The sequence below is a fragment of the Portunus trituberculatus genome, chromosome 50 (assembly GCF_017591435.1).
Source record: "Portunus trituberculatus isolate SZX2019 chromosome 50, ASM1759143v1, whole genome shotgun sequence".
Classification (NCBI taxonomy): domain Eukaryota; kingdom Metazoa; phylum Arthropoda; class Malacostraca; order Decapoda; family Portunidae; genus Portunus; species Portunus trituberculatus.
In genome coordinates, this window is record NC_059304.1 from 2,764,080 (window position 1) to 2,791,579 (window position 27,500).

At 44.0% G+C, this 27,500-nt stretch overlaps 2 protein-coding genes across 5 annotated transcripts in view; one reads left to right on the forward strand and one right to left on the reverse strand.

Moving 5' to 3' along the window:
• LOC123499549 (ileal sodium/bile acid cotransporter-like) overlaps positions 1-23,260 on the forward strand; it is a 24,589-nt gene extending 1,329 nt beyond the window's left edge. The window contains exons 2-11 of the mRNA XM_045247655.1: positions 4,781-4,977; positions 5,585-5,740; positions 6,302-6,481; positions 6,896-7,102; positions 13,044-13,230; positions 14,540-14,687; positions 15,217-15,337; positions 19,813-19,999; positions 20,463-20,590; positions 21,730-23,260. Of these exons, the coding sequence (XP_045103590.1) occupies positions 4,900-4,977; positions 5,585-5,740; positions 6,302-6,481; positions 6,896-7,102; positions 13,044-13,230; positions 14,540-14,687; positions 15,217-15,337; positions 19,813-19,999; positions 20,463-20,590; positions 21,730-21,843 (1,506 nt within the window). The 5' untranslated portion in view covers positions 4,781-4,899 and the 3' untranslated portion in view covers positions 21,844-23,260. The remainder of the gene's footprint in view (positions 1-4,780; positions 4,978-5,584; positions 5,741-6,301; positions 6,482-6,895; positions 7,103-13,043; positions 13,231-14,539; positions 14,688-15,216; positions 15,338-19,812; positions 20,000-20,462; positions 20,591-21,729) is intronic.
• The window catches only part of LOC123499547 (D-3-phosphoglycerate dehydrogenase-like), a 20,409-nt gene continuing 16,164 nt past the window's right edge, over positions 23,256-27,500 (reverse strand). For all 4 annotated transcript variants that reach the window (XM_045247653.1, XM_045247654.1, XM_045247651.1 and 1 more), the window contains exons 4-8: positions 25,949-26,135; positions 25,420-25,773; positions 25,028-25,283; positions 24,636-24,869; positions 23,256-24,474 (exon numbers count right to left, since the gene is read on the reverse strand). In XM_045247653.1, the coding sequence (XP_045103588.1) occupies positions 24,191-24,474; positions 24,636-24,869; positions 25,028-25,283; positions 25,420-25,773; positions 25,949-26,135 (1,315 nt within the window). In that variant the 3' untranslated portion in view covers positions 23,256-24,190. The remainder of the gene's footprint in view (positions 24,475-24,635; positions 24,870-25,027; positions 25,284-25,419; positions 25,774-25,948; positions 26,136-27,500) is intronic.

Genomic DNA, 27,500 nt, shown 5'->3' on the forward strand with positions numbered 1-27,500 from the left:
GAACTTCTACCTGACTTTCACAGACATCCAAAAGCACATCAACGGACCTTAGCGGAAGAAAATCAATAAAAGTAACACATCAAAACATATTCTAAACCAGTTGCTCTTCATCTTTAAGTCTATCAAAAGGCTATAAACTGAAGAAGATACACTGGTTTTCCGAGAGGTTTTTTTATGATTCTTGTGACATTAAAAAGACTTCTACATCATTAACAGGAAAAGCTCTCGTGTAAACCAAGCTAATCATCTCTATAGCCTTCAAAAACAGTCGAGAAGCAAGAGCAAACTGTTTTAGAGAGAACAAATTCACTCCCCAAAACAGACAGCCCTTAGTACGACCATGAGGAGGTAGCGGGCTGTCTCCTTCCACCACCACCACCACCACCACCAACACCATTTACGTAATATTTATAATTTGTGAAGTAACTAATTCATGGTCACGATAGCATCTCTCTCTCTCTCTCTCTCTCTCTCTCTCTCTCTCTCTCTCTCTCTCTCTCTCTCTCTCTCTCTGATGAAGAAATGCACAGGTTACAGTCTTCCGCGTCACAGGTCACCTCTTTACCTCCGCCCAGTCACTCTTCCCAGTACAGAAGGCCAGTACCGGACAGGGGAAGAGAGAGAGAGAGAGAGAGAGAGAGAGAGAGAGAGAGAGAGAGAGAGAGATGGGAGAAGTGGTTTATACAAGAGGTAACGAAAGGTTGAATCGCCGGGAGAAATTGAGAACTTTAAGAAATATGTAACTTTATCTGGTAGCAGCAGTAACAGTAGTAGTAGTAGTAGTAGTAGTAGTAGTAGTAGTAGTAGTAGTAGTAGTAGTAGTAGTAGTAGTAGTGGTGCTTGTAAGTTTATTAAGTATTTCACAGTAGTTATTTGAGGTTACGAAAAGTGTGTGTGTGTGTGTGTGTGTGTGTGTGTGTGTGTGTGTGTGTGTGTGTGTGTGTGTGTGTGTGTGTGTGTGTGTGTGTGTGTGTGTGTGTGTGTGTGTGTGTCGTCATTGTGTGTTTAGTGATGTTAGCATTTTGTGACGTCAATGGTTTCTTTCTTATTCGGGGAGTCCCGTGCTCTCTCTGGTTCAGTGTGTGTGTCTGTGTGTGTGTGTGTGTGTGTGTGTGTGTGTGTGTGTGTGTGTGTGTGTGTGTGTGTGTGTGTGTGTGTGTGTGCGTGCGCCAGCCCATCCAGCTATTCCATGAACCTTCTTGTCAGTGGGAAGGAAGAAAAGAAGGACGACGACAACGAAGTGAAGGAGGAGGAGGAGAAGGAGGAGGAGGAGGAGGAGGAGGAAGAGAAGGAAATGGTAAAGAACAAGGAGGAGGTCAAGGAAACACACATACACTAAGTAGCACACAGGAGTAAGACGGCGCACCTGTACCATCTCACCTGTGCCTTTATCATTGCTGTGACGCTCGTAGCTTAACATTCATTCCGTACCATCAATAGGAAAAACATTCATAAGAACGAAACTAACCAGAGAGAGAGAGAGAGAGAGAGAGAGAGAGAGTGCATGTAGAAACTCATTTCACCTCCTTCATACCCTACTAGCGGATGACTGACAGGTAAGGCAAACGTGAGACAGAACACAGGGCACAAAGAGTTAGGTAGGACAAACACACACACCTTCTTCTGAAACGTGAACCACCCACCTTAATGCATCACGAGGCACCTGTAGCTTAGATTTTTGTGGATTTTGTTTTATGATGTGCTAAAAAACGCATTCGAATCAATATCCCTTGAGCCTTGAAGATTGGCATTGTATTAAGACTCGCGATAAATACCTTCTGGAGTCTTAAAATGCGTTATTGCTCCTCATCCCCACTCCCTAATCGCTCCCCCCCACTACGTGACTGAGGAGTAAAGTGACAGGACAACAAATGCCTCCGTTATTCGTTATTTAGATACAGCAGAGGGTGAATGACTTGGAAGAGGAAGTGATCCTGTTAGATACTTGACTAGGTTTGTGTTTCTTGTTTTGGGCTTTTCTTCTTTTAAGTTCTGGCATCTCAAGTGGACCTTTTCTACATAAACCTTATCGTTGGCCAGTGTTCCTCTTACATTCATATAATAACTAACATTTTCGTTCCTCATTCATAAAACAGTCATATTTTATCTCAATTTTCCGAGGTATGCATACATGACACAACGGCCTCAAGTCATTCGAGGAGCACCACCAAATACAACATTGAAGTGATTAATGATAACTGTCAAATGCTATTCTTATTAACGCTTCTAATCCCGAAAGCAAATGTTAAGTCTTCTTTTGTTTCCATGCGTTTCTGTCTCTCCAAAATAACTACTCAGCATTAATGTTGTCTTAATTATTGCATTTTTTTTTTCAAGTGATAATTCGTTAAAAATTGTATACATATAAGATGGAGCGTTACGTAAAGTGGCAATGGCCACGCGAGGATGACGCAGGGCCACCAACGTGCTTAGGTATCTGGAAAGACATTATAGCTAATGTTAGTGACAATGAGCGAAGATTATTATTATTATTATTATGAGGTCAATGAAGGCGACCCACTGGAAAGCATAACTGCATAAACCCAAAGGCCCAGTGGGCGGCACCTCACCGATAAGTGAAAGGAAGTAACAGGAATGAACAACAGAATAGGAAGATTGGTAGAGATCTAAGAGGTAGTGAGTTCAGAGAGAAGAAAGGTATTCACACGTTTTTTAAATGCTTCAATGTTACTAGAATTAACAATCTCGTTGGGAATTGTATTCCAGAGTCTAGCAGATACTGGGATAAAACACCGGGAAAATTGTGAAGTATTACATCGATTCACAGACAAGGACCGGTCATTCATGATCAAGGATTGTCTTGTAGCACGTGCTGGTAGTGAAGGGGCAGGCAAATGACAATGCAATACCGAGTTAAATGCAGCATACGTTAAGAACATTAGAAGAACGTGTGCCCACATGCATGCACACACACACACACACACACACACACACACACACACACACACACACACACTTCACAAGCCAGAGAACCGGGATTCGATTCCCAGGCCGGGAGGAGATATTTGGGTGTGTCTCCTTTCACGTGTAGCCCCTGTTCACCTAGCAGTGAGTAGGTACGGGATGTAAATCGAGGAGTTGTGACCTTGTTGTCCCGGTGTGTGGTGTGTGCCTGGTCTCAGGCCTATCCGTAGATCGGAAATAATGAGCTCTGAGCTCGTTCCGTAGGGTAACGTCTGGCTGTCTCGTCAGAGACTGCAGCAGATCAAGCACAGTCAAACACACACACACACCACATAGTGTAGAGGTTAGCACGCTCGATTCACAATCGAGAGGGCCGGGTTCGAGTTCCGGGAAGCGACGAGACAAATGGGCAAGCCTCTTAATGTGTAGCCCCTGTTCACCTAGCAGTAAATAGGTAATGTTGATGTAATTCGAGGGGTTGTGGCCTCGCTTTCCCGGTGTGTGTTGTGTATGATGTGGTCTCAGTCCTACCCGAAGATCGGTCTATGAGCTCTGAGCTCGCTCCGTAATGGGGAAGACTGGCTGGGTGACCAACAGGCGACCGAGGTGAATTACACACACACACACACACACACACACACACACACACGCACACACACACACACACACACACACACACACACACACACGCGCCCGGTAGCTCAGTGGTTAGAGCGCTGGCTTCACAAGCCAAAGGACCGGGGATCGATTCCTCAGCCGGGTGAAGATATTTGGGTGTGTCTCCTTTCACGTGTAGCCCCTGTTCACCTAGCAGCGAGTAGGTACGGGATGTAAATCGAGGAGTTGTGACCTTGTTGTCCCGGTGTGTGGTGTGTGCCTGGTCGCAGGCCTACCCGAAGATCGGAAATAATGAGCTCTGAGCTCGCTCCGTAGGGTAACGTCTGGCTGTCTCGTCAGAGACTGCAGCAGATCAAACAGTGAAAAACACACACACACACACACACACACACACACACACACACACACACACACACACACACACACACACCGCGTAGTGTGTGTGAGCACGTTCGGCTCACAATCGAGAGGGTCCGGGTTCGAGTCCTGGGCGCGACAAGGCAAATGGGCTACCCTCTTAATGAGTGGCCCCTGTTCACCTAGCAGTAAATAGGTACGGGATGTAACTCGAGGGGTTGTGGCCTCGCTTTCCCGGTGTGTGGAGTGTGTTGTGGTTTCAGTCCAATCCGAAGATCGGTGTATGAGTTCTGAGCTCTCTCCTTAATTAAAGGAGGATGGCTGGCTAGGTGACCAGCAGACTACCGTCGTGAATTGCACACACACACACACACACACACACACACACACACACACACACACACACACACACAGCTTCCTTCTCAAGGACGGACTCAGCCTCGTCACCGTGGCATGAAGTTACACCAGATCAGGGAACTTGGCACTTATACTATAAAAGGGATCCTATGAAGTATGATCACACCCACACCCACACACACACACACACACACACACACACACACACACACACACACACACACACACACACACACACACAAAGATCATAACCACAATATGACAAACCAGGAACAAACCACAAACCACAAACCACAAACCACAAACAACAAACCACAAACCACAAACCACAAACAACAAACAACAAACCACAAACCACAAACAACAAACCACAAACCACAAACAACAAACCACAAAAAATAAACCACAAACCACAAACCACAAACCACAAACCACAAACCACAAACAGCAAACCACAGATCACAAACCACTAATCACAAAGAAACAAAATTCTTTCAATAATGTGCCCGTTTCTCCCTTCCAGATGATCCACCGAAGCACAAAATCATCACAACTTTAAACTAAATCAACAAATCAACTCAAGCCGTGCACCTCAACAACTACCAGATAACTCGGCAGCTATTCGCTCATCAGACAAGCAAGATGGCTTTTGGAAGACAGTGGCTCTCTCTCAGTGTGTTTCTCCTGGCGGTGGCCTTGCAGTGGTCGTCTGTCAGTGCGGTAAGCGAGCACTGGGCAAAGCATGGAAACACAAGTACACATGTCAAAGGGAAGGTGAACGAGAGGGATGGAGTGGTGGTGCAGAACTTAGCAACATATTCTGAAACACTTCGGGGCAGCACCTCAGCTACATTCAAAAGGCTCTAGTTGAAGGTTTTTAAGATGTTTTTGCAGTTATAGTAACAAATCAAGGATAAACAGTCTTGAGAACCTTACTAATCTTGTGTGATTACTTGGGATAGGCTTGGTGAGAAAGGAGAGCGTTCTGGATGAAGGATGAGAACAAGTGTATCATTAGAGAAGATCTATCGTTGAGACGTGAAGGCCACATTCTGTAAAATTCTGGAACTTACTTGATAAGGTTGATAAGAAAACTAACTCCACATGTCACACTCACAGTTTCTTTTTGCCTTCATGGAGCTCTTAGAGACAATCCATTGACGCATACACTAAACTCCACGCGATACATGTACGTACAACATGAAAGTAACTTTGTGACATCACTATCTGAAACGACTGTACTCACATCAAACACTCGTGCATACACATGTTATACTAGTTACACCTTTACGCGTGTCTCCTATTCTACTATTCTCGCCCCAAGCAGGAGGTGAAGGACCAGGACACTGAGGTTGAACTACCGGTGGTGGCCTTTTACCCCGAGAAGCTGGAACTCATCACGGAGGGCAAGACGGTGCAGGTCATGTGGTACACCAACATCACCGACTCCGCCGACTCTGTGTACGCGAAGATGGCGAAGTGGGTGAGTGATGGACAAAGAGAAACTTGGTGGTCTTCTCTTTTTGGGGAATACTAGGGAAAGATGATAGGTTTAGTCGAAGGGGAGGTGATGGAGGGTGATGCTGTGAGGATGAAAAGACGCAAGGTGGTCTTTGGTGGGGAGGTGAAGGAAAAATTGTGAAAGGAATGACGGAGTGGAGGAGAACGAAGCTAAAAGAATGCAGAGGACCTGGAGGTGTGGTGGTTTTGATCTTTTAGTGAGAGACGCGGGGAAAATGTCAACTAATGTAGGAGAGGATGACAATCAGGAAACAAACGGGCGATAAGGATAGACAAAGCTTTAAGATAATATTCTAAAACACTTCTGCGCCGAACCTATACACTACATTCTCTAATTAAAGTTACACGAGTCTTTAGTGGTGTTTAAATCATTCTAGTGATAGATTAACAAGATATTTACATTACTAAAAGGAGAAACACTCTTGAGAACTAAATAGATTCTCACTGTGACCTTTGAAAATGTTCGTGTATTTAGAGTAAGGCTTTTCATATTAAGGGGTTTCATTTTTCGATGCCCCGCCAGAGAGAGGCAGAGGTGGCAGACTACGGAGATCCGATCCAGGGTGCCCCGCTGCTGGAGGACGTCAACGCCACCGACATCCTGCAATTGACCGACATTTCCTACTACGGCTACGTCAATATCACCGCCAAGTTCGTGGGCTTCAACACACTGCGGGTGGAGCTTTACGATGAAATGAACCAGGTGAGTGTGATGAGGAAATACTGACCACCGCCATCACAACTAAAACTAACAACCACCACCACCTTCACCACCACCACCACTATTACCACTGCAACCACTGCCACTTCCACCGCTGCCACTATTACCATTACCACCACCATGACCACCATCACCACCTCTATTACTATCACCACCACCATTACCACTGCAACCAAATCACCCTTCCATTACATTCAAATCAATACCACGAACCACTACCACCCCCACACTACCACCACCACCACCACCACCACCATAGCATCCCTATCTCCATTACTACCACTATTACCATCATCACCACTACCACTATTACCTCACCACCACGATCACCACCACCACTACCACCACCACCACCACCGCCACATTCACCCACGTCCTCCTCTTCTCCCGTGACAGACAGTAGCGGAGGGCGAGATGGAAATGACGGTGAGGCTGAAATCAGAAAACCTCACCACTATCTACACATACGTGGTGGGCGTCACTACTGCTGTGGTTTACTTCCTTATGGGCATGACGATCGACCTACAGGTAGTCAAGGGCATCGCCAAGAGACCGGTGGGGCCCATGGTCGGGATCTTCTGCCAGTACGTCATGATGCCCCTAGTGAGTACCTTCTATCAGTGTCTCCCTTGTGAACCGTCTTGTCCTGTCCTGTCAGTGCCATGCTTGTTCCTTCACTCTCGTATGCAGTTAAGCTATTTTTTTTTTTCTTTTATAATCAGAAAGAGAGAGAGAGAGAGAGAGAGAGAGAGAGAGAGAGAGAGAGAGAGAGAGAGAGAGAGAGAGAGAATCTTTAACAATTCTCTCTACCTCGACGGCTTTCAACGCGTTTTAGGAAGGCCAAATTACTGTGAATATCAAAGGTGTTTATATAATCCTATATGGCGACAGTTACAACAAGAATCTTAGACTACTTCCCTACTCAAAACATTCCTGAGAAGCAGACTAGCCACACCTGTAACATTTGTAAACATTTGTAAACAGTCGTGAAGTGAGAAAAAAAAGAAAAGAAAAAAAACACACACACACTTAATAACACCATTTACATTCATCTTCAATGCCATTCCACCAAAATTTCTCTATTCCACTATGACAACCTACCACCACCACCACCACCACCACCACCACCATCACAACCACCTTCTTCCTTTTCCTTCTCATCTTTATTTTCATTGCTCTCGTTCTTGTTTTTATACTTATTCTTTCTATTCTACTTCCAATTTGTATTCCTCTTGTGCATCGTGCTCACTCCTACCTCATCCTCGCCTCAGTAAGGACACAAGAAAAGGCGGATATTTGCCCGACACAATGCCCGGGGAAGAGAGGGAGAGGGGAAGGCGTGGAGTGTCAACAGGAAGGCGATTACAGACCATAATGCCAGAGCAGAGAGTGTGTGAGTGTTTGTTTGTGTTACGACGGTGACAAGAGGCTGTGTGTGTGTGTGTGTGTGTGTGTGTGTGATGTCATAGTGAGAGAGAGAGAGAGAGAGAGAGAGAGAGAGAGAGAGAGTGTGTGTGTGTGTGTGTGTGTGTGTGTGTTATGTCATGGTGAGCAGAGAGAGAGAGAGAGAGAGAGAGAGAGAGAGAGAGAGAGAGTGTGTGTGTGTGTGTGTGTGTGTGTGTGTGTGTGTGTGTGTGTGTGTGTGTGTGTGTGTGTGTGTGTGTGTGTGTGTGTGGTAGGAATTAGCAAGGAAAGCATGACAATAGTTGGGAAAATATTAAAAGGACAAAGACAGACTCTCTCTCTCTCTCTCTCTCTCTCTCTCTCTCTCTCTCTGTCCTTGAAGGCTTAGCAACTCTCTCACCTTCCTTCCCTTGCACAAACAACAATACGCTCATTTCACAAACTACGTCACGTACATCCAATACTCTCTCTCTCTCTCTCTCTCTCTCTCTCTCTCTCTCTCTCTCTCTCTCTCTCCTTAATGAGCTAAAGTCAGTGTCAAATCAACTAGTCACCGTTTTGTTTGCACTTTTCCACTCATACTTTCTCTTCCTTTAATGTTCTTTGCATCATCGCTATTTTTAGTATTTCTCCCTCTCTTTCCTTGATTAATTCTATACACACACACACACACACACACACACACACACACACACACACACACATTACGAACACCACCTGGTACAAGATGTCATTAAATATATCCCACAACTGAACTAAGTTCATTTTTTTTTTTTTTTTTACTACAGAGAACATGAACAGTAAAACATCACCAGGAAATGCACTACATGAATATATCCCTGCTTTATTCAAGGATTGCAACGTGTAGGCCCTATGGCTTCTTGCTGTTTCGCTTATTTTCTTACGTTATTAAATGCCAAATGCTTCTAAACCGACTAATATTTTCTTCAGCTTTGTCATGCTCTCCTCGTTTATATGACTAAGTAGCATTTAATAGGCAATCTCTGGTAAAACAAAAACAAAAAGTAGTGTAAATTAATTGAATATAACCCTACGCTAGTCTTACGCTTCACTACATTCGTTTGTTCCCGTGCTCTCGCCAGTATCGCCGCCCTTCCTTTACACAATACGTTACTTCCTGGAGGACTTGGCACCAATATGTGTAGTACTAAATGCGTAGGTGTGTAAAAGTCAAGATTTCTTTTTCATTGTAGTCGAGGCTCTAATCCACTACCACTACCACCACCACCACAACCACCGTTACTCCTCCGGCCTCTTCACACCTTATAAAGTCTGATATGCATTCCCACAACCCTTCGCTTCATTCTTCAAGGTTTAGTATGTACGTAGTAGTAAAAACACACACACACACACATACAAACACACACACGGATCAGGAACACCACAGTCCTTAGCCAAACGTAGATAAAAAGAAAGATTTGTTTGGTTTGCTCTCTCTCTCTCTCTCTCTCTCTCTCTCTCTCTCTCTCTCTCTCTCTCTCTCTCTCTCTCTCTCTCTCTCTCTCTCTCTCTCTCTCACACACACACACACACACACACACACACACACACACACACACACACACACACACACACACACACACACACACACACACACACACACACACACACACACACACACACACACACACACACACACACACACACACACACACACACACACACACATGAGATTCCAAAACGTGACAATTTAATCTTGTCTGAAATTTACAACTTTAAAAAGGCAATATCAATGGTGGTGGTGGTGGTGGTGGTGGTGGTGGTGGTGGTGGTGGTGGTGGTGGTAGTGGTTTTAAAGCGATTATAAAATGTTTGAGCTGGAGAGAGAGAGAGAGAGAGAGAGAGAGAGAGAGAGAGAGAGAGAGAAAATAAAAAAAAAGAAATGCAAAATAATCTCTAACATTCCCACAACACCACTAAAACAAACAAACAGATAAATAGATAAATAAATAAACAAACACACCTTAAAAAACACAAACAATGACTAAAAACACCTTCCAAACACAACACAAACACAAAGTCAACAATCTAAGGTCACGTGCAGTACCTTGACCTGACACGGAGAGGGAAGGTCATCAGTGAGAGTGTAAGGTCAGGGAAAGGCAGCGTGTCTCGAGTGTGAATCTAAGAGAGCTTCCTTGTTTGCTCTCTCTCTCTCTCTCTCTCTCTCTCTCTCTCTCTCTCTGACAGCGTGTGATACAGAATGGGAGGTAGAAGTGGTTTATATGAAGGTGGGAAGTATTGGAGAGAGAGAGAGAGAGAGAGAGAGAGAGAGAGAGAGAGAGAGAGAGAGAGAGAGAGAGAGAGAGAGAGAGAGAGAGAGAGAGAGAGAGAGAGAGAGAGGAGATGAATGGAGAAGAGAGATGGATAGAGAGAGAGAGAGAGAGAGAGAGAGAGAGAGAGAGAGAGAGAGAGAGAGAGAGAGAGAGAGAGAGAGAGAGAGAGAGAGAGAACGAGAGGGAGGAGAAAATGGAGAAGAGAGATGGACAGAGGGAGAGGGAGAGGGAGTGGGCGCAGGTTGATGACAGAACTCCATGTTTAAGGGTCAAAAATGTTTCTCATAATAATAAATCAGTGTTTATCTTTTTTTCAGTATTTCCGATTTTTCAATCTTCTTAAATCTCTTTTTATTTCCAAATTTGTTAATTACCATCATCCTTTTGAACCTCCCTAGTCTATCTCTTAATTGTCATCTTCTTGTATTCTCAACCTTCCTGCGTTCCATCCTTCTGTTTACGATTATAAGACAACACAAAACAAACACAACCTCAATTCTCACTTATCTTTTCTTGTACCTTCACTCATTAGTTTCTCTTATTACGCAGCCATTAACTAAATCTACCACCTCATTTTTTTCTCTCCCATTCGGATAATAACCTTCATAAAAACATATCTGCTCTGATTTATGATGTTCTCTGTATTTAATATCATCGTATCACTAACATTCTCCTATGAATTTTCAATAGGTCTGGAATATCATGATTTACCACCACATTTTCCTCTCTTACTCAGATAATGCGTCACAAAAATTCATCTTGTCTTACTTATGACGATCTCTCTTTTCATAATATCGTCGTATTACTAACATTGTTCCTTGTTGCACGTTAGGAGGAAGTTAATGTTTTTGTTATAAGCGTGGAAACAGAATCAGGACACATATAACATCTGTCACGTTGATCATGAGGTCTTCACACTATCCCGCGTCTGAATGTATTCTTATATGACTTGTCTGGTGGTGCAGAACAGGCGGGGGAAAAAAGTGTGTTTGTGGTGACATAGGGTAAAGATACGAGAACAAACTTCAGTGTATATTTTTGGCTGATGTAAAGTATCTTCACTCACTTTACCTTGTCATTGTTTTGCTAGCCTGAGTGTAGGAATACATTTTTTTTTTTCTTCTTTTTTCTTTTTTGCTAACTCCTTTTCTTTGTTTTTCCTATGTTTATCCTAATAGTTTTTTTTTTTTTTTAATTCAATATAAGAGAGGGAGGCAGTTCCGATACTTTTCTTCCGCAGCATTTTACAATATGAAACCACGTCTCTCAACAACTACACTGACCTGCCTAACCTCTCTACGCCGTGCCTACCGTAAACACATGTCTGATCATCAACACCGTCACTGCGCAGTTACCTAAACACCAGCAATTTAATTTCTCAAATCACTGTTGTAGGGGAAGATTACTGCAGACGTGCTAGGCCATCAGATCTTCCCCGAGACTCCATAACTACGTAGAAATGAGCAACAAAATCCCCATCCATCCGTCAACCTGAGATACATGAACCCCCACTCCACTCTGCTCCACCTAAGGCTACTCCACCCAAACCTAGCAAACCTGAATCCAGCCCACCACAGCCTCCCAGCTTAATGCCACTCCCCTCCATCCCTACTCTAACTCACGCCACCCTATCCCAGTTCAGTTCCAATCCAGCCTACTCCACCCCTTCTTCAGGATAATTTTACCCCACACCTCTCCAATCCAGCTCATTCCAGACCAGACCAGTTTAAGCCTAGCATTCTCAAGGACGCTTTAGATAAGATGTCAACACCTTCGCCATTCCTCACCGTGGTGTGAACAATTATTTCATTGCGGCATCCTGGTACCCCCACCCCCCTCTTCCTCCTCCTCCCTACGCTGGGTTAGCACGCAATCTTCGCAGCTTTAAGATAAGCGAGATGTCAAAACAAAGCCTTTTACTATACGATACTTTTATACGACCTGTGATTAAAAGGACATATTATGAACTTGCACGTGATAGCTAGGCGTCAATGTTTCCACTCATACACAACACTGGAACTCCCTGTCTGATTTTATCTTTCTCCTCCCTGTAACGTGAACGGTTTGAAGTGGAAAACAGCAACCAATTTTTGGATAATCTTTTTTTTTTTACTACTCTTGAAAAACTGTACCTTCATTGGCTCTTTTCTTTATCTTCCATGTTGCCCTAAGCTGCAGCTCTTCTTACATGAAAATAAGAAAAGAAAAATATTTTCCCAAAAAATTGCTTACACCTTTTTAGACACTCATTTTTGTAGTATGGTTCCTTGAATGGATCTGAATTAGAGGTAGTTAACTCTTCACTTTGTCTGTTTCTCTGCAAACAATCATCATGGCAGTGAAAGAGTTTGTATCTTAAGCAGTTAATTTGCGGCTCCCTCACCAATGCCACAATTGATTGGAAACTTATCAGGTATTAATGGTGAAGCGAACATGAGTCTGGGTGTGTTCATTAAGTTAATCGTGAGTGAGGGGATGTTGTTTCATAAATCATAGACACAAATGTTTTTTTAGTCCATCCAGACTCAGGGAACGTTAATTTACACATGTTATCCCTGAAATTCCATTTCACAGAAAGACGATTTTCTTTCATTTTTAGGGAGAGCAACTACGGTATTTAATAAAAGCCAATTTTTTTTTTCTCTCTCTCTCTCTCTCTCTCTCTCTCTCTCTCTCTCTCTCTCTCTCTCTCTCTCTCTCTCTCTCTCTCTCTTCTAAATATCAAAGAAAAACCAATTCATCTGTACATTTAAGGGAAACTATTGCAAGATTTAACACAAATTCTCCTCAATATTTTAAGAATAACTCAAAATATCTAACAAACACCAACCCGGCATCTCTAGATCTCCTTCGGCCTGGGCCTCGCACTGTACCCCGGGGACTCCTTCGAAGAGCGACTGATGCGGCTGGGGATGTTCCTGAGCGGCTGCTGTCCTGGGGGCGGCGCCTCCAACATGTGGACGCATCTGCTGGGCGGTTCCCTTGACCTCTCCTGCATGATGACCTGCGTCTCCACCTTCGTGTCATTCGGTAAGGGACTTTTGGCCGCTAATTTTCTTTTCATGTTCTTCTCCGTTGTCATTATCATCTTGTTTTTGTTCTTCTTGTTATTCTTCTTCATCTTTTCTTCTTGTCCTCATTACTTTTCTAGTTCTTTATTGTTTTTGTTCCTTTCTTACTTTTCTTCTTCTATACACTTTATCCTCCATGTCTTCTTCTTATTATTATTTCTTCTTCTTCTTTTCTTCTTCTTCTCTCTTCTTTTTCTTCTTCTTTTTCTTCTTCTTCTTCTTCTTATTATTATTATTATTATTATTATTATTATTATTATTCCTTCTCCTTCTCTTCCTCCGTAAATTCTGTATTCTCACTTGTTCTGTACGAATAAGCTGGGAGGAATGCGTATGCTCATTACGCGCACCCGTGCGTGTGTGTGTGTGTGTGTGTGTGTGTGTGTGTGTGTGTGTGTGTTGACGTATTTAGTAACAAAGGCCTCTCGAGCCTTTCTGTTACATACGTAAGGGATAAATGAAAAAATAAATCCCACGTGTTTCCCGGTACGATGTAAGCACAAAGTCACGGTGATCGACAGAAAATATTGGTCTCGTGGGTTCGGTTACGTAAATCACACCCGCCCGCACTTGATATCGCCATCCTCCCGCAATAAAAAGATAAGACGGCGTGAAGTGATCTGTTAGACTAAAGAACCCACCAGTCGTTATGAACACACTAATCTGCTAACAGTGTACTGATTCTAACTGTTTTGAGGAATCGAATGGCGTGCTTATATTTTGTTTTATGTGTGGAGGGTTCTGGTAAAGAGCAACAAAAAGACAGCAAGATTATAATTGAGTAAGAGATAGGTGACAAAAGAAAAAGCCTAGCATTGTTGCCAGTCTAAATATAAAACTATTAAAAAGAATATTTAAAATCACAAACGATATGTCTTAAAACGAATTTGCCCATCAGAGACACAACACAGACTACAGAAAAGCTCAAATATGTAACGGATACTCGCAAGTCACACCCAGGAGACTTTGATGATTAAGTGAATAGGAATTAAATGATTATAATGAAAACTTGATATTTGAAAACTGGCACGAATAACCAGAAAACACAACCATCATTTATTCATCCTCTGTTTTCACCGACGGAAGCTGCAAATCAATACAATTGTGAGTTTAGACGCGACATAATTTGAGATCACCACAGCCTGTTAAGTCTCTGATATTTAGGAACAGAGGTCTTAGTTTCCCTCACAATCACAACCTGTGACATATCACCACACTGCCGCGGCGCCACAGTTCGACTAACCCTGAATCTCTGCGTCCCGTTACAGCATCAGTCCCGTTGTGGGTGTTGACGCTGGGCCCTGTCATTATGTCCGACGCCGACTTCATCATCCCTTACGAAGACATCACCATCACTGTCATCTCCCTCATCCTCCCCTGCGGCCTCGGAATCATCCTCCAGGCAAAATTCAAAGGGTATGTGAAGCTACTCGCCTAACTGTAACTACTGCAGGTGTGACCCAAGATCTGTCTCCCCTCCCCCAACCAGTAACTAACCTCCCAAGTGCCTCCTGAGACTGTTACTTATGTTTTGCCTCTGATGTTTTATTTCTTCATTCCCTTCCTGCAAGCCATGACATATTTTCTCAAATAAAAAAAAAACTCCCCTAATCATGAACACCGTCTCCTTTTTCCCAACCCACACCTGACTCCTCTAAGTGCCTCCTGCTATAGCTACTGCCACGTACGTTTTCCTCTTGCGTCTTATTTTCTCATTCCCTCTCGTTATGTTTTCTATATAATCAAGCCATTCCCCTAATTATGGAGGTTTAATTCAAGCAAATCTGTGTCATCCCTCTTTTTTACGTAAGAGGACACCGACCTTTGGTAACAAAATAATTAGACAAATGGTCGTCTGAGGTGCCAGTCTCAGGAGAAAGGTCAGAATGATCGTATAAAACTGGAGTATAAGTGTCTTGAGACCTGACCCTTTCCTCATTCGTAGGTCCAAGATGGTGAAGATCTGCAGCAAGCTGATGTCCCCGGTGTGCGCCATGAACCTCGTTCTAATCTTCACCCTTGGGACATACTCCTACCTGTACGTCTTCACGCTCTTCGACTGGAGGGTAAGTGCAGGTGGTAACGGTTTCTATAACTCCCTAAGAGTAATATTACAAAGTCCATGCAGTTAGTCAATCAATGAGCCGAACAAGAATTGATGTCTTTCGAATGACAGAGTACAGTAGTACTCGTCCACCTTACACCATGCTGGGGTATTTGGTATATAGCGTACTGACTGCCTTATTATTTTTTTTTTTTTTCATTTATACCATGTGGGCTTTTCACGGGAATTTATGGGCTAAAGGGGATACTTGTTTTGGGGTACCTCCTATCTCAAAGCCCACCCGCTAGAAAACCCGAGTGAGGAGGCCCAACCTACACTCGGACCGTAGACAGGATTCGAACCCGTGCGCTTGGAGACCCCTCGGACCCCAAAGCACGCATGGTTCCACTGTACCTGTTACCGCAGCTGTACCTGAGTAGTTACGCACATCTCAAGTTAAGATTTATCAGTCGTCTTATCTAACGGTTATGAGCGAGAAAAAAAAAAGTATCTTGGTCCTTCATGATTATGAATACGAGCGAGAAAAGAGTGTATACTGAAGAGGAATTAATAACAAAAGATTTAACGACCTCTAGTTAATCAGCAATCTTCATTACGAGCGAGGCAATAGTATATATTTAACAGGAACGGTTAACAAGAGATTTAACAAACGCTGGATCATTTATGATCTCAACTAAGACCGAAGGGAAAGACATCAAATTACCAACCTCCTCAAGACACGTCTCTACTCATAGTTAACCCATTGGTCTCTTCTTTGGGGACTTGCACCTCAGTTGCCTTCCGTGTGTAAAAACTATATTGCCTTTGGTCAGTGCTCCTCATACCTAAAAAAAAAATAATAATATATATATATATATATATATATATATATATATATATATATATATATATATATATATATATATATATATATATATATATTTTTTTTTTTTTTTTTTTTTTTTTTTTTTTTTTTACGTAGGGAAGAGGGCCAGCCAAGGGCAAAAAAGAAAGTTAGAAAAAGGCCCACTTGAGCGCTGGCTCTCCAAAGAGTACAAAAGTGCCAAAACCGTCAGCCAGAATTAGGGGAGCAAATGCCTCGATACCTCCCTCTTAAAAGAAGACAAGTTGTAGGAATTCGGAAATACAGATGCAGGGAGGGAGTTCCAGAGTTTACCAGTGAAAGGGATGAATGATTGAGCGTACTGGTTAACTCTTGCATTAGAGAGTTGGACAGAATAGGGATGAGAGGAAGAAGAAAGCCTTGTGCAGCGTGGCCGCAGGAGGAGGGAGGCATGCAGTTAGCAAGATCAGTAGAACAGTTACCATGAAAATAGCGATAAAATATAGAAAGGGATGCAACATTTCGGCGGTGAGAAAGAGACTGAAGACAGTTAGTCAGAGGAGGGAGTTGATGAGACGAAGAGCTTTCGATTCCACCCTATCAAGCAAAGCTGTGTGACTGGAACCCCCAAACATGCGAAGAGTACTCCATACAGGGACGGATAAGGCCCTTATACAGAGTAAGCAGTTGGAGGGCGAGAAAACTGTCGGAGACGCCTCAGAACACCTAATTTCATAGAAGCTGTTTTAGCAAGAGATGAGATGTGAAGTTTCCAGTTAAGATTATGAGCAAAGGACAGACCGAGGATATTCATTGTGGAAGAGGGAGACAGTTGAGTGTCATTGAAGAAGAGGGATAGTTGTCTGGAAGGTTGTGTCGAGTTGATAGATGGAGGAATTGAGTTTTGAGGCATTGAAAACTACTAGATTTTCTCTGCCCCAATCGGAAATCTTAGAAAGATCGGAAGTCAGGCGTTCCGTGGCGTCCCCGCGTGATCTGTTGATTTCCTGAAGGGTTGGACGTCTATGAAAGAACGTGGAAAGATGTAGGGTGGTATCATCAGCGTAGGAGTGGATAGGGCAAGAAGTTTGGTTAAGAAGGTCATTAATGAATAATAGAAAGAGAGTGGGTGACAGGACAGAACCCTGAGGAACACCACTATTAATAGGTTTAGGATAAAAATAGTAGCCGTCTACCACAGCAGCAATAGAGCGGTCGGAAAGGAAACTTGAGATAAAGTTGCAGAGAGAAGGAAGGAAGGCAGTTTTGAAATCAAAGCTTTATGCCAGACTCTATCAAAAGCTTTTGATATGTCTAACGCAACAGCAAAAGTTTCACCGAAATCTCTAAAAGAGGATGACCAAGACTCAGTAAGGAAAGCCAGAAGATCACCAGTAGAGCGACCTTGACGGAAGCCATACTAGCGATCAGACAGAAGATTGTGAAGTGACAGATGTTTGAGAATCTTCCTATTCAGGATAGATTCAAAAACTTTAGACAAGCAAGAGATTAAAGCTATAGGACGGTAGTTTGAGGGGTTAGAACGGTCACCCTTTTTAGGAACAGGCTGAATGTAGGCGAACTTCCAGCAGGAAGGAAAGGTAGAAGTCGATAGACAAAGTTGGAAGAGTTTGGCCAGGCAAGGTGCAAGCACAGAAGCACAGTTTTTGAGAACAATAGGAGGGACCCCATCAGGTCCATAAGCCTTCCGAGGGTTTAGGCCAGCAAGGGCATGGAAAACATCATTACGAAGAATTTTGATTGTAGACATGAAATAGTCAGAGGGAGGAGGAGAGGAGGACAAGCCCAGAATCGTCCAAGGTGGAGTTGTGAGCAAAGGTTTGAGAAAAGAGTTCAGCTTTAGAGACAGAAGAGATGGCAGTGGTGCCATCAGGATGAAATAAAGGAGGAAAGATGAAGAAGTGAAGTTATTTGAGATGTTTTTGGCTAGATGCCAGAAGTCACGAGGAGAGTTTGAGTTTGAAAGATTTTGACATTTCCTATTTATGAAAGAGTGTTTGGCAAGTTGAAGAACAGACTTGGCATGATTCCGGGCAGAGATATAAAGTGCATGAGATTCAGGAGATGGAAGGCTCAAGTACCTTTTGTGGGCAACCTCTCTATCATGTATAGCACGAGAACAGGCTGAGTTAAACCAAGGTTTAGAAGGTTTAGGTTGAGAAAAGAATGAGGAATGTACGCCTCCATGCCAGATACTAACACCTCTGTTATGCGTTCAGCACAAAGAGATGGGTCTCTGACACGGAAGCAATAATCATTCCAGGAAAATCAGCATAATACCTCCTCAGGTCCCCCAACTGGCAGAGGCAAAACGCCAGAGGCACCTTCGCTTTGGGGATCCTGCGGAGGGATTGGAAAAATAGGACAAGATACAGAAATGAGATTGTGATCGGAGGAGCCCAACGGAGATGAAAGGGTGACAGCATAAGCAGAAGGGTTAGAGGTGAGGAAGAGATCAAGAATGTTGGGCGTGTCTCCAAGACGGTCAGGAATACGAGTAGGGTGTTGCACCAGTTGCTCTAGGTCATGGAGGATAGCAAAGTTGAAGGCTAGTTCACCAGGGTGGTCAGTGAAGGGAGAGGAAAGCCAAAGCTGGTGGTGAACATTGAAATCTCCAAGAATGGAAATCTCAGCGAAAGGGTAGAGGGACAGAATGTGCTCCACTTTAGAAGTTAAGTAGTCGAAGAAATTACTATAGTCAGAAGAGTTAGGGGAGAGATAAACAGCACAGATGAATTTAGTTTGAGAGTGACTGTTAAGTCGTAGCCAGATGGTGGAAAATTCGGAAGACTCAAGAGCGTGGGCACGAGAGCAAGTTAAGTCGTTGCGTACATAGACGCAACATCCAGCTTTGGAATGAAAATGAGAATAGAGAAAGTAGGAGGGAACAGAGAAGGGGCTACTGTCAGTTGCCTCAGACAGCTGTGTTTCGGTGAGGAAAAGAAGATGAGGTTTAGTAGAGGAGAGGTGGTGTTCCACAGATTGAAAATTAGATCTAAGACCGCGAATGTTGCAGAAGTTAATGTAGAAAAAGTTGAGGGAGGTGTCAAGACATTTGTGGTCTTCAACAGGAGAGGTGTCCGACCTGGGGACATTTTGGTCCCTCCCAGAGGGGACTCTGAGGCGTTGTTTATTTTGGGTCCCATTTTTCTTTTAAATTTTGATTTGGAGTGAAGGGTGTATGTGTGGTAAGTGCATGTAGTTTTGTGTGAAGGAGGGTAGGCTGTGACTACCCCGTTGAGTTGTGAGACACAAAGGGAAACATTCAACGAGATCACAACTAGCTTTAATGGAAGATTCACAGCACCTGCTGAACTAGTGCTATTAGATCTCACTGGGAGTAAGTTATTGTTTCGGTATATATATATATATATATATATATATATATATATATATATATATATATATATATATATATATATATATATATATATATATATATATATATATATATATATATATATATATATATATATATATATATATATATATATATATATATATATATATATATATATATATATATATATATATATATATATATATATATATAACGAGTAATGAGACTTAACAAGCTCAATGCTATCTAATTGACATCAATTACTGACAGGTGATCTTGCTCCCTCCCCCAGACGCTGGTGGCGGGCATAGCGCTCCCCACACTGGGTTACACCGCGGGGGTGATCTTCGCGGCGCTGTTCCGCATGGACACGAAGCGCATCATCGCCGTGGGTGTCGAGACGGGCGTGCAGAACTACACCATTGCCCTCGTCATCCTCATCCTCACTGTGTCTAGCCCCGCGGGAGAGATCGCGACATGTATGTATTACGTATGTGTGTGTGTGTGTGTGTGTGTGTGTGTTTCACTGTTTGATCTGCTGCAGTCTCTGACGAGACAGCCAGACGTTACCCTACGGAACGAGCTCAGAGCTCATTGTTTCCGATCTTCGGATAGGCCTAAGACCAGGCACACACCACACACCGGGACAACAAGGTCACAACTCCTCGATTTACATCCCGTACCTACTCACTGCTAGGTGAACAGGGGCTACACGTGAAAGGAGACACACCCAAATATCTCCACCCGGCCGGGGAATCGAACCCCGATCCTCTGGCTTGTGAAGCCAGCGCTCTAACCACTGAGCTACCGGGCCGTGTGTGTGTGTGTGTGTGTGTGTGTGTCTGTGCGTGTGCGTATGCGTGTGCGTGTACACTACATGTGTGTGCGAACGGGCATGGATGTGTCAGTACGTTCCCTCCTCACCATTCCCTCCTGCTGCAGCTCTGCCCGGTGCCTTCATGCTCTTTACGCCGCTGCCTCTCCTCGTCCTGCTTATCATCAGAAGAAGCTACCTGTGGTACCGAAATCGCCACTCCGACAACAAACCCTCGCCCTCCACAGGCCTCAAGGTAACGCCTATGGACTTCTTTTTTTTCTCTTTTTTCTTTCCCTTCCCAACACTGTATTCCCAGTCACAGCAGTCATGGCAACACTACTTTTAAGGAGTGCTTCCACTTACTTCAAAGATGACCACACAAATCACTTAGTTAAGTTTGCAATTAAGAGAAATAATTCAAATGCTATTGAATTATTTTTGAGTACCACTACATACGTGAATCCCAAACCACGTCGTGATGAGAGACACTCTAACACTGTAATCATCCACACAAGGTGTGCAGCATTCATCCCACACACCTTTATACAGAACAGGAATATAAGAACACAGGACCCTAAGGGAAGCTGCAAGAAACCATCACGTCTATACACTTGACAGTCTCTGTATGAAACATGCACACCCATAGTCTCTATCTAGAAATCTGTGTAACGAAGCAAAACATACAGTAAATTGATATGGACAAAATATATTGGACAGAATTTCATCAGCCAGGGAAATATGATTAAAGAAAGACACAGGTGGCGCTGCATCATTTCTTAACGCTGTGATTTCTTCTAATTGCCTTATGTTTACCCAATGTTGTTATTATATCGAATCACACTAGCATCAACTTAATGCTATACCATGCCACTTTAGGAATTATGAACACGAAAAGCAGTTACAGTACATTTCTATCTCCCTACTCTCTCTCTCTCTCTCTCTCTCTCTCTCTCTCTCTCTCTCTGGGGAGCAGTTTCTCGCCTCAAACCAGAGTGTCTTCTAGCATGACCTCAGATTAGAACATAATTACACCACGCAGTACATTGAAATGCTAAGTGATCGACGTGGAAGTTCAAATACATAAGAGGATCAGGAGAAAGATGCTGTGATGGGAAAGGAACATTTGCTACTCAAGCGCCATCTTGTTGCGAGGACTAACGCAAAGCTTAGGTCACCAAGCTAACCTTATATATTGATCCTAAACACTTATACTTATAGATAATGCACAATGATAAGGATGAAGGCACACAGGACAGTACGAGTAAGGCACAGAGGTGAGGGTGGCGGAACAGGCGCTGGTGAAGGGGAAGGGAAGGTTTTAATCACAGCGTCTCACTTATCACTGTACCCTGTTTTGTAATCGGAGCCTCACTTCTCTGTTCTTTCCCACAGGACGTATCTGAAAAGACCGGCTTCTCGAAGGGCGTCACGCACCACCAGAGCGACGTGGAGAAGAAAGGCAGTGGCATGGACAACTTGGCTGCCGAACTCAGCGACAAAGTGTAAACAGCGGCCTCCTTCTCAGCCGCCTAGTGTCGTCTCGTCTCTGCGCTAGTGACAAGTTCGGCTCTCATCTCACCACTTGTCCGGTGCCACAGTCCCCGTGCATACGCTAACTTATACAGATACTCTTGGGACTCCATGCAGTATGGTAAAGATTTATCAGGATCACGCCAGCAATGCAACAGTGGTTAGGTATTCGGCCTCGCCTGCTGTGAAGGTATCTGGTATCACCCTAATTGTGCCCACGTCTTTATCTACCTGCAGTGTGAAGTGTAGGGCAAGCAATAGTTTTGACCTGCCATACTGTGTAAACTGACATACATAAAGCTACGTGACTGATAACACAGGCAATTATACAAATACAAATGAATGTCAGATTTATTTATCCATGCACCATACGCCTTAAACTTTGAATCAACATTGAGTACTTTTTTCTCTACAAAACTAACAACATAAATAATTAATGTGAATGCATATGCAGCAAGACAGAACCAGCAACTGCGTCATATCCTATTCTACCCATTCTTTCTTTGGCGCCATAGATCTTCAGATCACAGACGCTGCCTTGTAGCTAACCAGTTCTGTGACTGTCATTGATGTTGACTCTTTTTCAATGGTGAAGAACACTTTTAATGTGCAAAGGTGCATTAAAAGGCCTAACTACTCAACTTTGCAGTCGGTTATATCTTGAAAAGAACAGTGTAAATGGGCAACGAGCCATTCATTTACAAAGGAGGCCAGAACAGTCAGAGGGATAAGAGATAGCAACATGTGTGTGTGTACCTAGATTCCTGAGGTGCATGCCTCTCTCTATCTGTTCATTCACTTCTGTAGTATTTCTGCTCCCATGCCGTAATAGTCAAAGTCAGGATCTGCCAGTTGGATGATGGTAATAAAACTTATCTCTCTACCTTTACTAATAAAATATTCTCCTTTGAACATGTTCGTTGCGCTAAGTTGTGTCCATGTCAAGACGTATACGTATTTCGTATTTTCAGCATTCACTCACCACTTCATGCAGTTTTCGCAATTCATCAAATTTTCTCTCCATGTTACCCAAAAAGCTAATAGTACATAATAGTTTCGCGAGCGTTCAGAGTCTGTGCAACATCTCAAGTGCACAGCCACTGTCTTTGGAAAGGCAAGTACAAAGCAAGATGCAAAGGCCAGGCATCGCACCTGACCCCAATCCCATCAACCATTCTTACTCCTTAAGAAAATTTTGATCAAGAGTAAAAGTCATGTCATATGTATTTTCGTTTTAAAGAAGCTTTCAGAGTATTAAGAAGAGTGTCTTAGATTTCGAAGTACTCGACTAAAAAGTATTTATGAAATATGCTTTGTAGTCATTATTTATAATCATAAACCTCACATCTGTATTCTGTTATACAATGGATTACAAATAAAAGAAATGCGAGTATTGGAGAATTAATCCATATACAATTTTGTGTATACATTATTTTCCAAGTGATAATTATTTGTTTATCTGCATTCAACAATACCTGTCTTCATCTGACGACTCGTGAAACAACTCTGCCTATCAACACAATCGTAGAGCAAAGGGGAGCAAGGGCCTCTGCATGACTAAATACCATTTTCCAGATAAACAAATCCAAATATAAAGGTTCAGAAATAAAATCAGTACTCTGAAATAAGCACAAGTATATAACGGTTTGTAAAAGCAGGAATGAAAATGTAATTACACAGCAAACAATAAAAGACAACGACTCGAGTCTTGAACCTCGGCAAAGACTGAAAAGGAAGAAAGGAGACATTTTCGCTGAAAATCAATGAAATAAACAATACTTACAAGTAAAGTCTTACTGATATGACGGAGAGGAAATGCTTTGTACTTTGCACTCTCATGATACTAACGTACGTACATACACACGTAGAAAAATATATATAACAGATTAGTGCACCTGTTTGAAGGATGCGTCACCACTAAATGTTCTGCACGTCAATATACAAATTACAGGATTCTGAACAGTTATGATAAAAAAAAAACTTACCCTAATAGTCTATACGTGGGACTGTATTCAATGGGGCAATGTATATGTGCCACCCTTAGGGACTACTCTAAAGGGTCGCATATCTAAAGCAAAAATCAGACATCTACATACGATGCATCAATAATCTGGTGTATTATATGTTCCGCGTTGAGGTCATGCCTACGGATGACATACGCCAATTAAGACAATCGGTTTGGTGAAGAGCCGCTGAGCCTACGAGATGATACCACGCAGTCATGGGAGCAGCAGTGACTGTGACCCCCAGCGACCAGCACTTGATCACGAGGCTGAGGAAGATAGATGACTGATGGTCTCGGCTGCTGGCGGGCTTTGGTTCCTCAGAAGGTAACCTGTGCCATGAGCCTCGTTCCGGGGATGCCGCAGGGAAGTGTTACGGCCTCTTCGGTCCTGGCAACGTGCCACACCTCCTTCTTGGTGGGGGCTGAGGAAAGCAGCGAGGTGACGGCCGCACGCTCCGCCAGCAGCTGCGTGGCGATGGCAGCCAGCGGGGAGGCGGTGGGCAAAGCAGAGAAGAAGAGCATGTTACGGCCAAGCGTCAGGCCGGAGTCCCACACACAACCGTCCAGGCCGTACAGTGTCGCCTGTCCTGAAGCAGCGTTACCTGTAATAAAGCATTGCCTTTGAGTTCAGACAACACCTATCACCTGCAGCGTGTCTCACGTGCCAGGCTCACCAGCACCTGGGTGGAGCACTGCTGCACTTTGCCCGCGCGCCAACTATGCTAATGTGACAAACAGTACTGATGTGACCAACAATACTAACCGATGAGGACATGAGTGTTGAGGCCCCGCGTCACTTTGACCTGAAGGGCGTCAGGACCAGCAGCCGCCACGGAGGGGAAGTCATTAGGGTGAGAATTGACAGAGAGAGTGACACCCTGCTCTTGGGCTAACAAGGGAGCGTTCACTAGGTTGATGCCATTTTGCGTCATGCCCTTGAGCAGCCCCACCAATACGGCGGAGCCCAGGAAGGCATCCATCTTGCTCGCCTCGCTGCCTGTGCACGTGAACACATAAATTTTATTACAGAGTCAACAGAAGTCTTGGATCTGAATATTTACTGAGCAACGCAGTGCTTGATGGAGGCATAAAGCAGATATCCAAGTCCTGACATAAAATTCTCACCATACAAGTCCAGAGTAATTTATATCTCACCATACAAGTCCAGAGTAATGGTAAGAGCAGGGGTGTCTGCAGGCATGGAGAGGTGGTTGGCCAGGTAGCCGAGGGCCTGGGCCATCTCGATCCATGGCTTGAAGACTTCGCTGCTGGCGTTAGTTAATGCCGGGGCGTTAACTATACCGGTAAGTGGGCGTCCTTTTGACATGTCCACGATCTGCTGGGCGATTTCCAGAGCCACTCGTCTCTGCGCCTCCACAGTGTTGGCGCCCAAGTGAGGCGTGCAGATCACCTACCAGCACATGTACTTACTGACACATTCATACCATCATCAGTCTCTACAAATCAATATTAATGTTGACGCATCAGGGAAACCTTCACTACAATAACAAAAGTGACTTCTCACATAAGTCAATATTGGTCATTACCTTGGGGTGCTTACACAGTGTCAGGTCAGTGGGTGGCTCCTCCACGAAGACATCCAGCGCCGCCCCACCGCACAGTCCAGAATCCAGAGCCTTTAGAAGGGCCGCCTCGTCAACGATGCCTCCACGCGCTACGTTCACCACGCGCACGCCGGGCTTGCAGACTGAGAACACCTTCTCGCCGATCAGGTTTTTGGTGTGTGGCAGCAGCGGTGTATGCACCGTGATGTAGTCTGCCCGTGGCCACAGCTCCTCCAGGCTCAGCGACTCCACTCCCCAGCCAGCTGTCACGTCCGCGGGGATCATTGGATCGTAACCGATGGTCGTCATGCCAAAGGCCTGCATGCGCTTAGCCACCTGATGGAAGGAGCAAACGTTGTTCCAGTACGGGCTGAACGACCTTTGATAACATCAAGGTGTGCAACAACTGGTAAGGAATTAAGACAGCAGATACTGCTGTTTTTTTTTTTAAGGATTCATGACATTATCATTAGAAAATACAACGATATTGCTTCTCCACCACAAGCCTCACCTCTCGCCCTATCCTGCCCAAGCCCACAATGGCGAGGGTCTTGCCATGCAACTCGGATCCCAGATAGGTCTTCCGGTCCCAGCGCCCTTCCTTCAGAGCTGCGCAGGCCTGGGGCAGGAAGCGGGACAGCGCACACACCATGGCACAAGTGTGCTCAGCGGCGGAGAGTGTGTTGCCGCCTGGGGTGCTGGTAGAAGATAGCAGTGTCAGGGATTAGACCATTAAAGGGCCACACTTATTATAAAAACCACTATTTCATGAATTTCGATGAAAAAAGGAGAAAAAGTATAATTATGTAATGAATGAACTCCAAAGCGCGAGTCACCGACTAGCGAACCTTACAGTCAAACGATTGAGCAGCACCATACACTCTCTTGGCAACTTACCACAAACACAAACGCCGACAGTATTTTTTCCATCTACAGCTTTATTTCTCATTTGGAAACCAAATCCACATATACACTACATAAATTAAAGCAATGAAGGTATATACTATTGTAATAAAAAAGAATTTTCATGCAAAAATGGAATTATCAGATAATCTTCCTACGGCAAGAATATGAGCAGCTGATGAGCGGCCATACAGACGTGGTGCGAAACTGAGACTATATATTGCTTATCAATTATCTGTTATGGTCAAGAGGAAATGCCTCATGATGGTGACAAGAAAAGCGATAAGACCATTCATCGTGATATTACCGCAGGGAACCACTTCTCTCCCTCCTTCACCACCAGATAAGAGAGAGTGACCTGGGGTGGGAGGGTAGGAAGAGAGTGGAAGAGGGAGGAGAAAGCCACGCTGCTCGGTACATTTCCACTTTTTCCGATAAAGTTTAGATACGAAGAAAGTGTCTTGTGTTATCAGGCTGCGTCACCTTCACATCCGCATGGTCTCTCTCACGATGCCTGTAACATACACTCTTACCATCATCCATACCTATCCTCCACTCCCATGACAGTCACCTAACAGTCACGTGGTAGTCGTACTTACACCCAGGGATCACCTCACGCAGGACGAGACGAGAGACAGTCAGCAGCAGGAAGGGACAACGCTGCTGTGTCCTTGAGCGAGTGACCACGTGTCCTTGAGAAGTATATTGAATCTGTACTCGTCTTGTATCTATTTTTTTTTTTTTTTTTTCAGTATTATATCAATCATCCAGTGCAGAGAGTCCGTGTTAAAGTGAATTTCTTACCTTTCCCTTGCGGTCATTGTCCATCTCATGTGTTACTGCACCGTCCTCGTCACGCCTTCCCTCCTATACTCTACCCCGCCCTACCCCGCCCCGGCATGCCCCATCAGCTCCCAGCGTTCTGTACTGAACAGCTATTCGTGTCGGTTGGTTGAGTGGAAAGCTACTCTTCTCCCGTCTTTCTCAGAAAAAGAAATCGTCGCTCTTTATCCATTTTTTATCTTCAATACGATAATTTTCCTCCCACTATACTTCAGTTATCTTTCTTTCATGCTCCTCTTCCTCTTCTGTCCCGCGTCGCCTCACACCACCACCGCCTGTAGGTGACTTCCCATTCGTGGCTGCGCGTGGGTGACGCG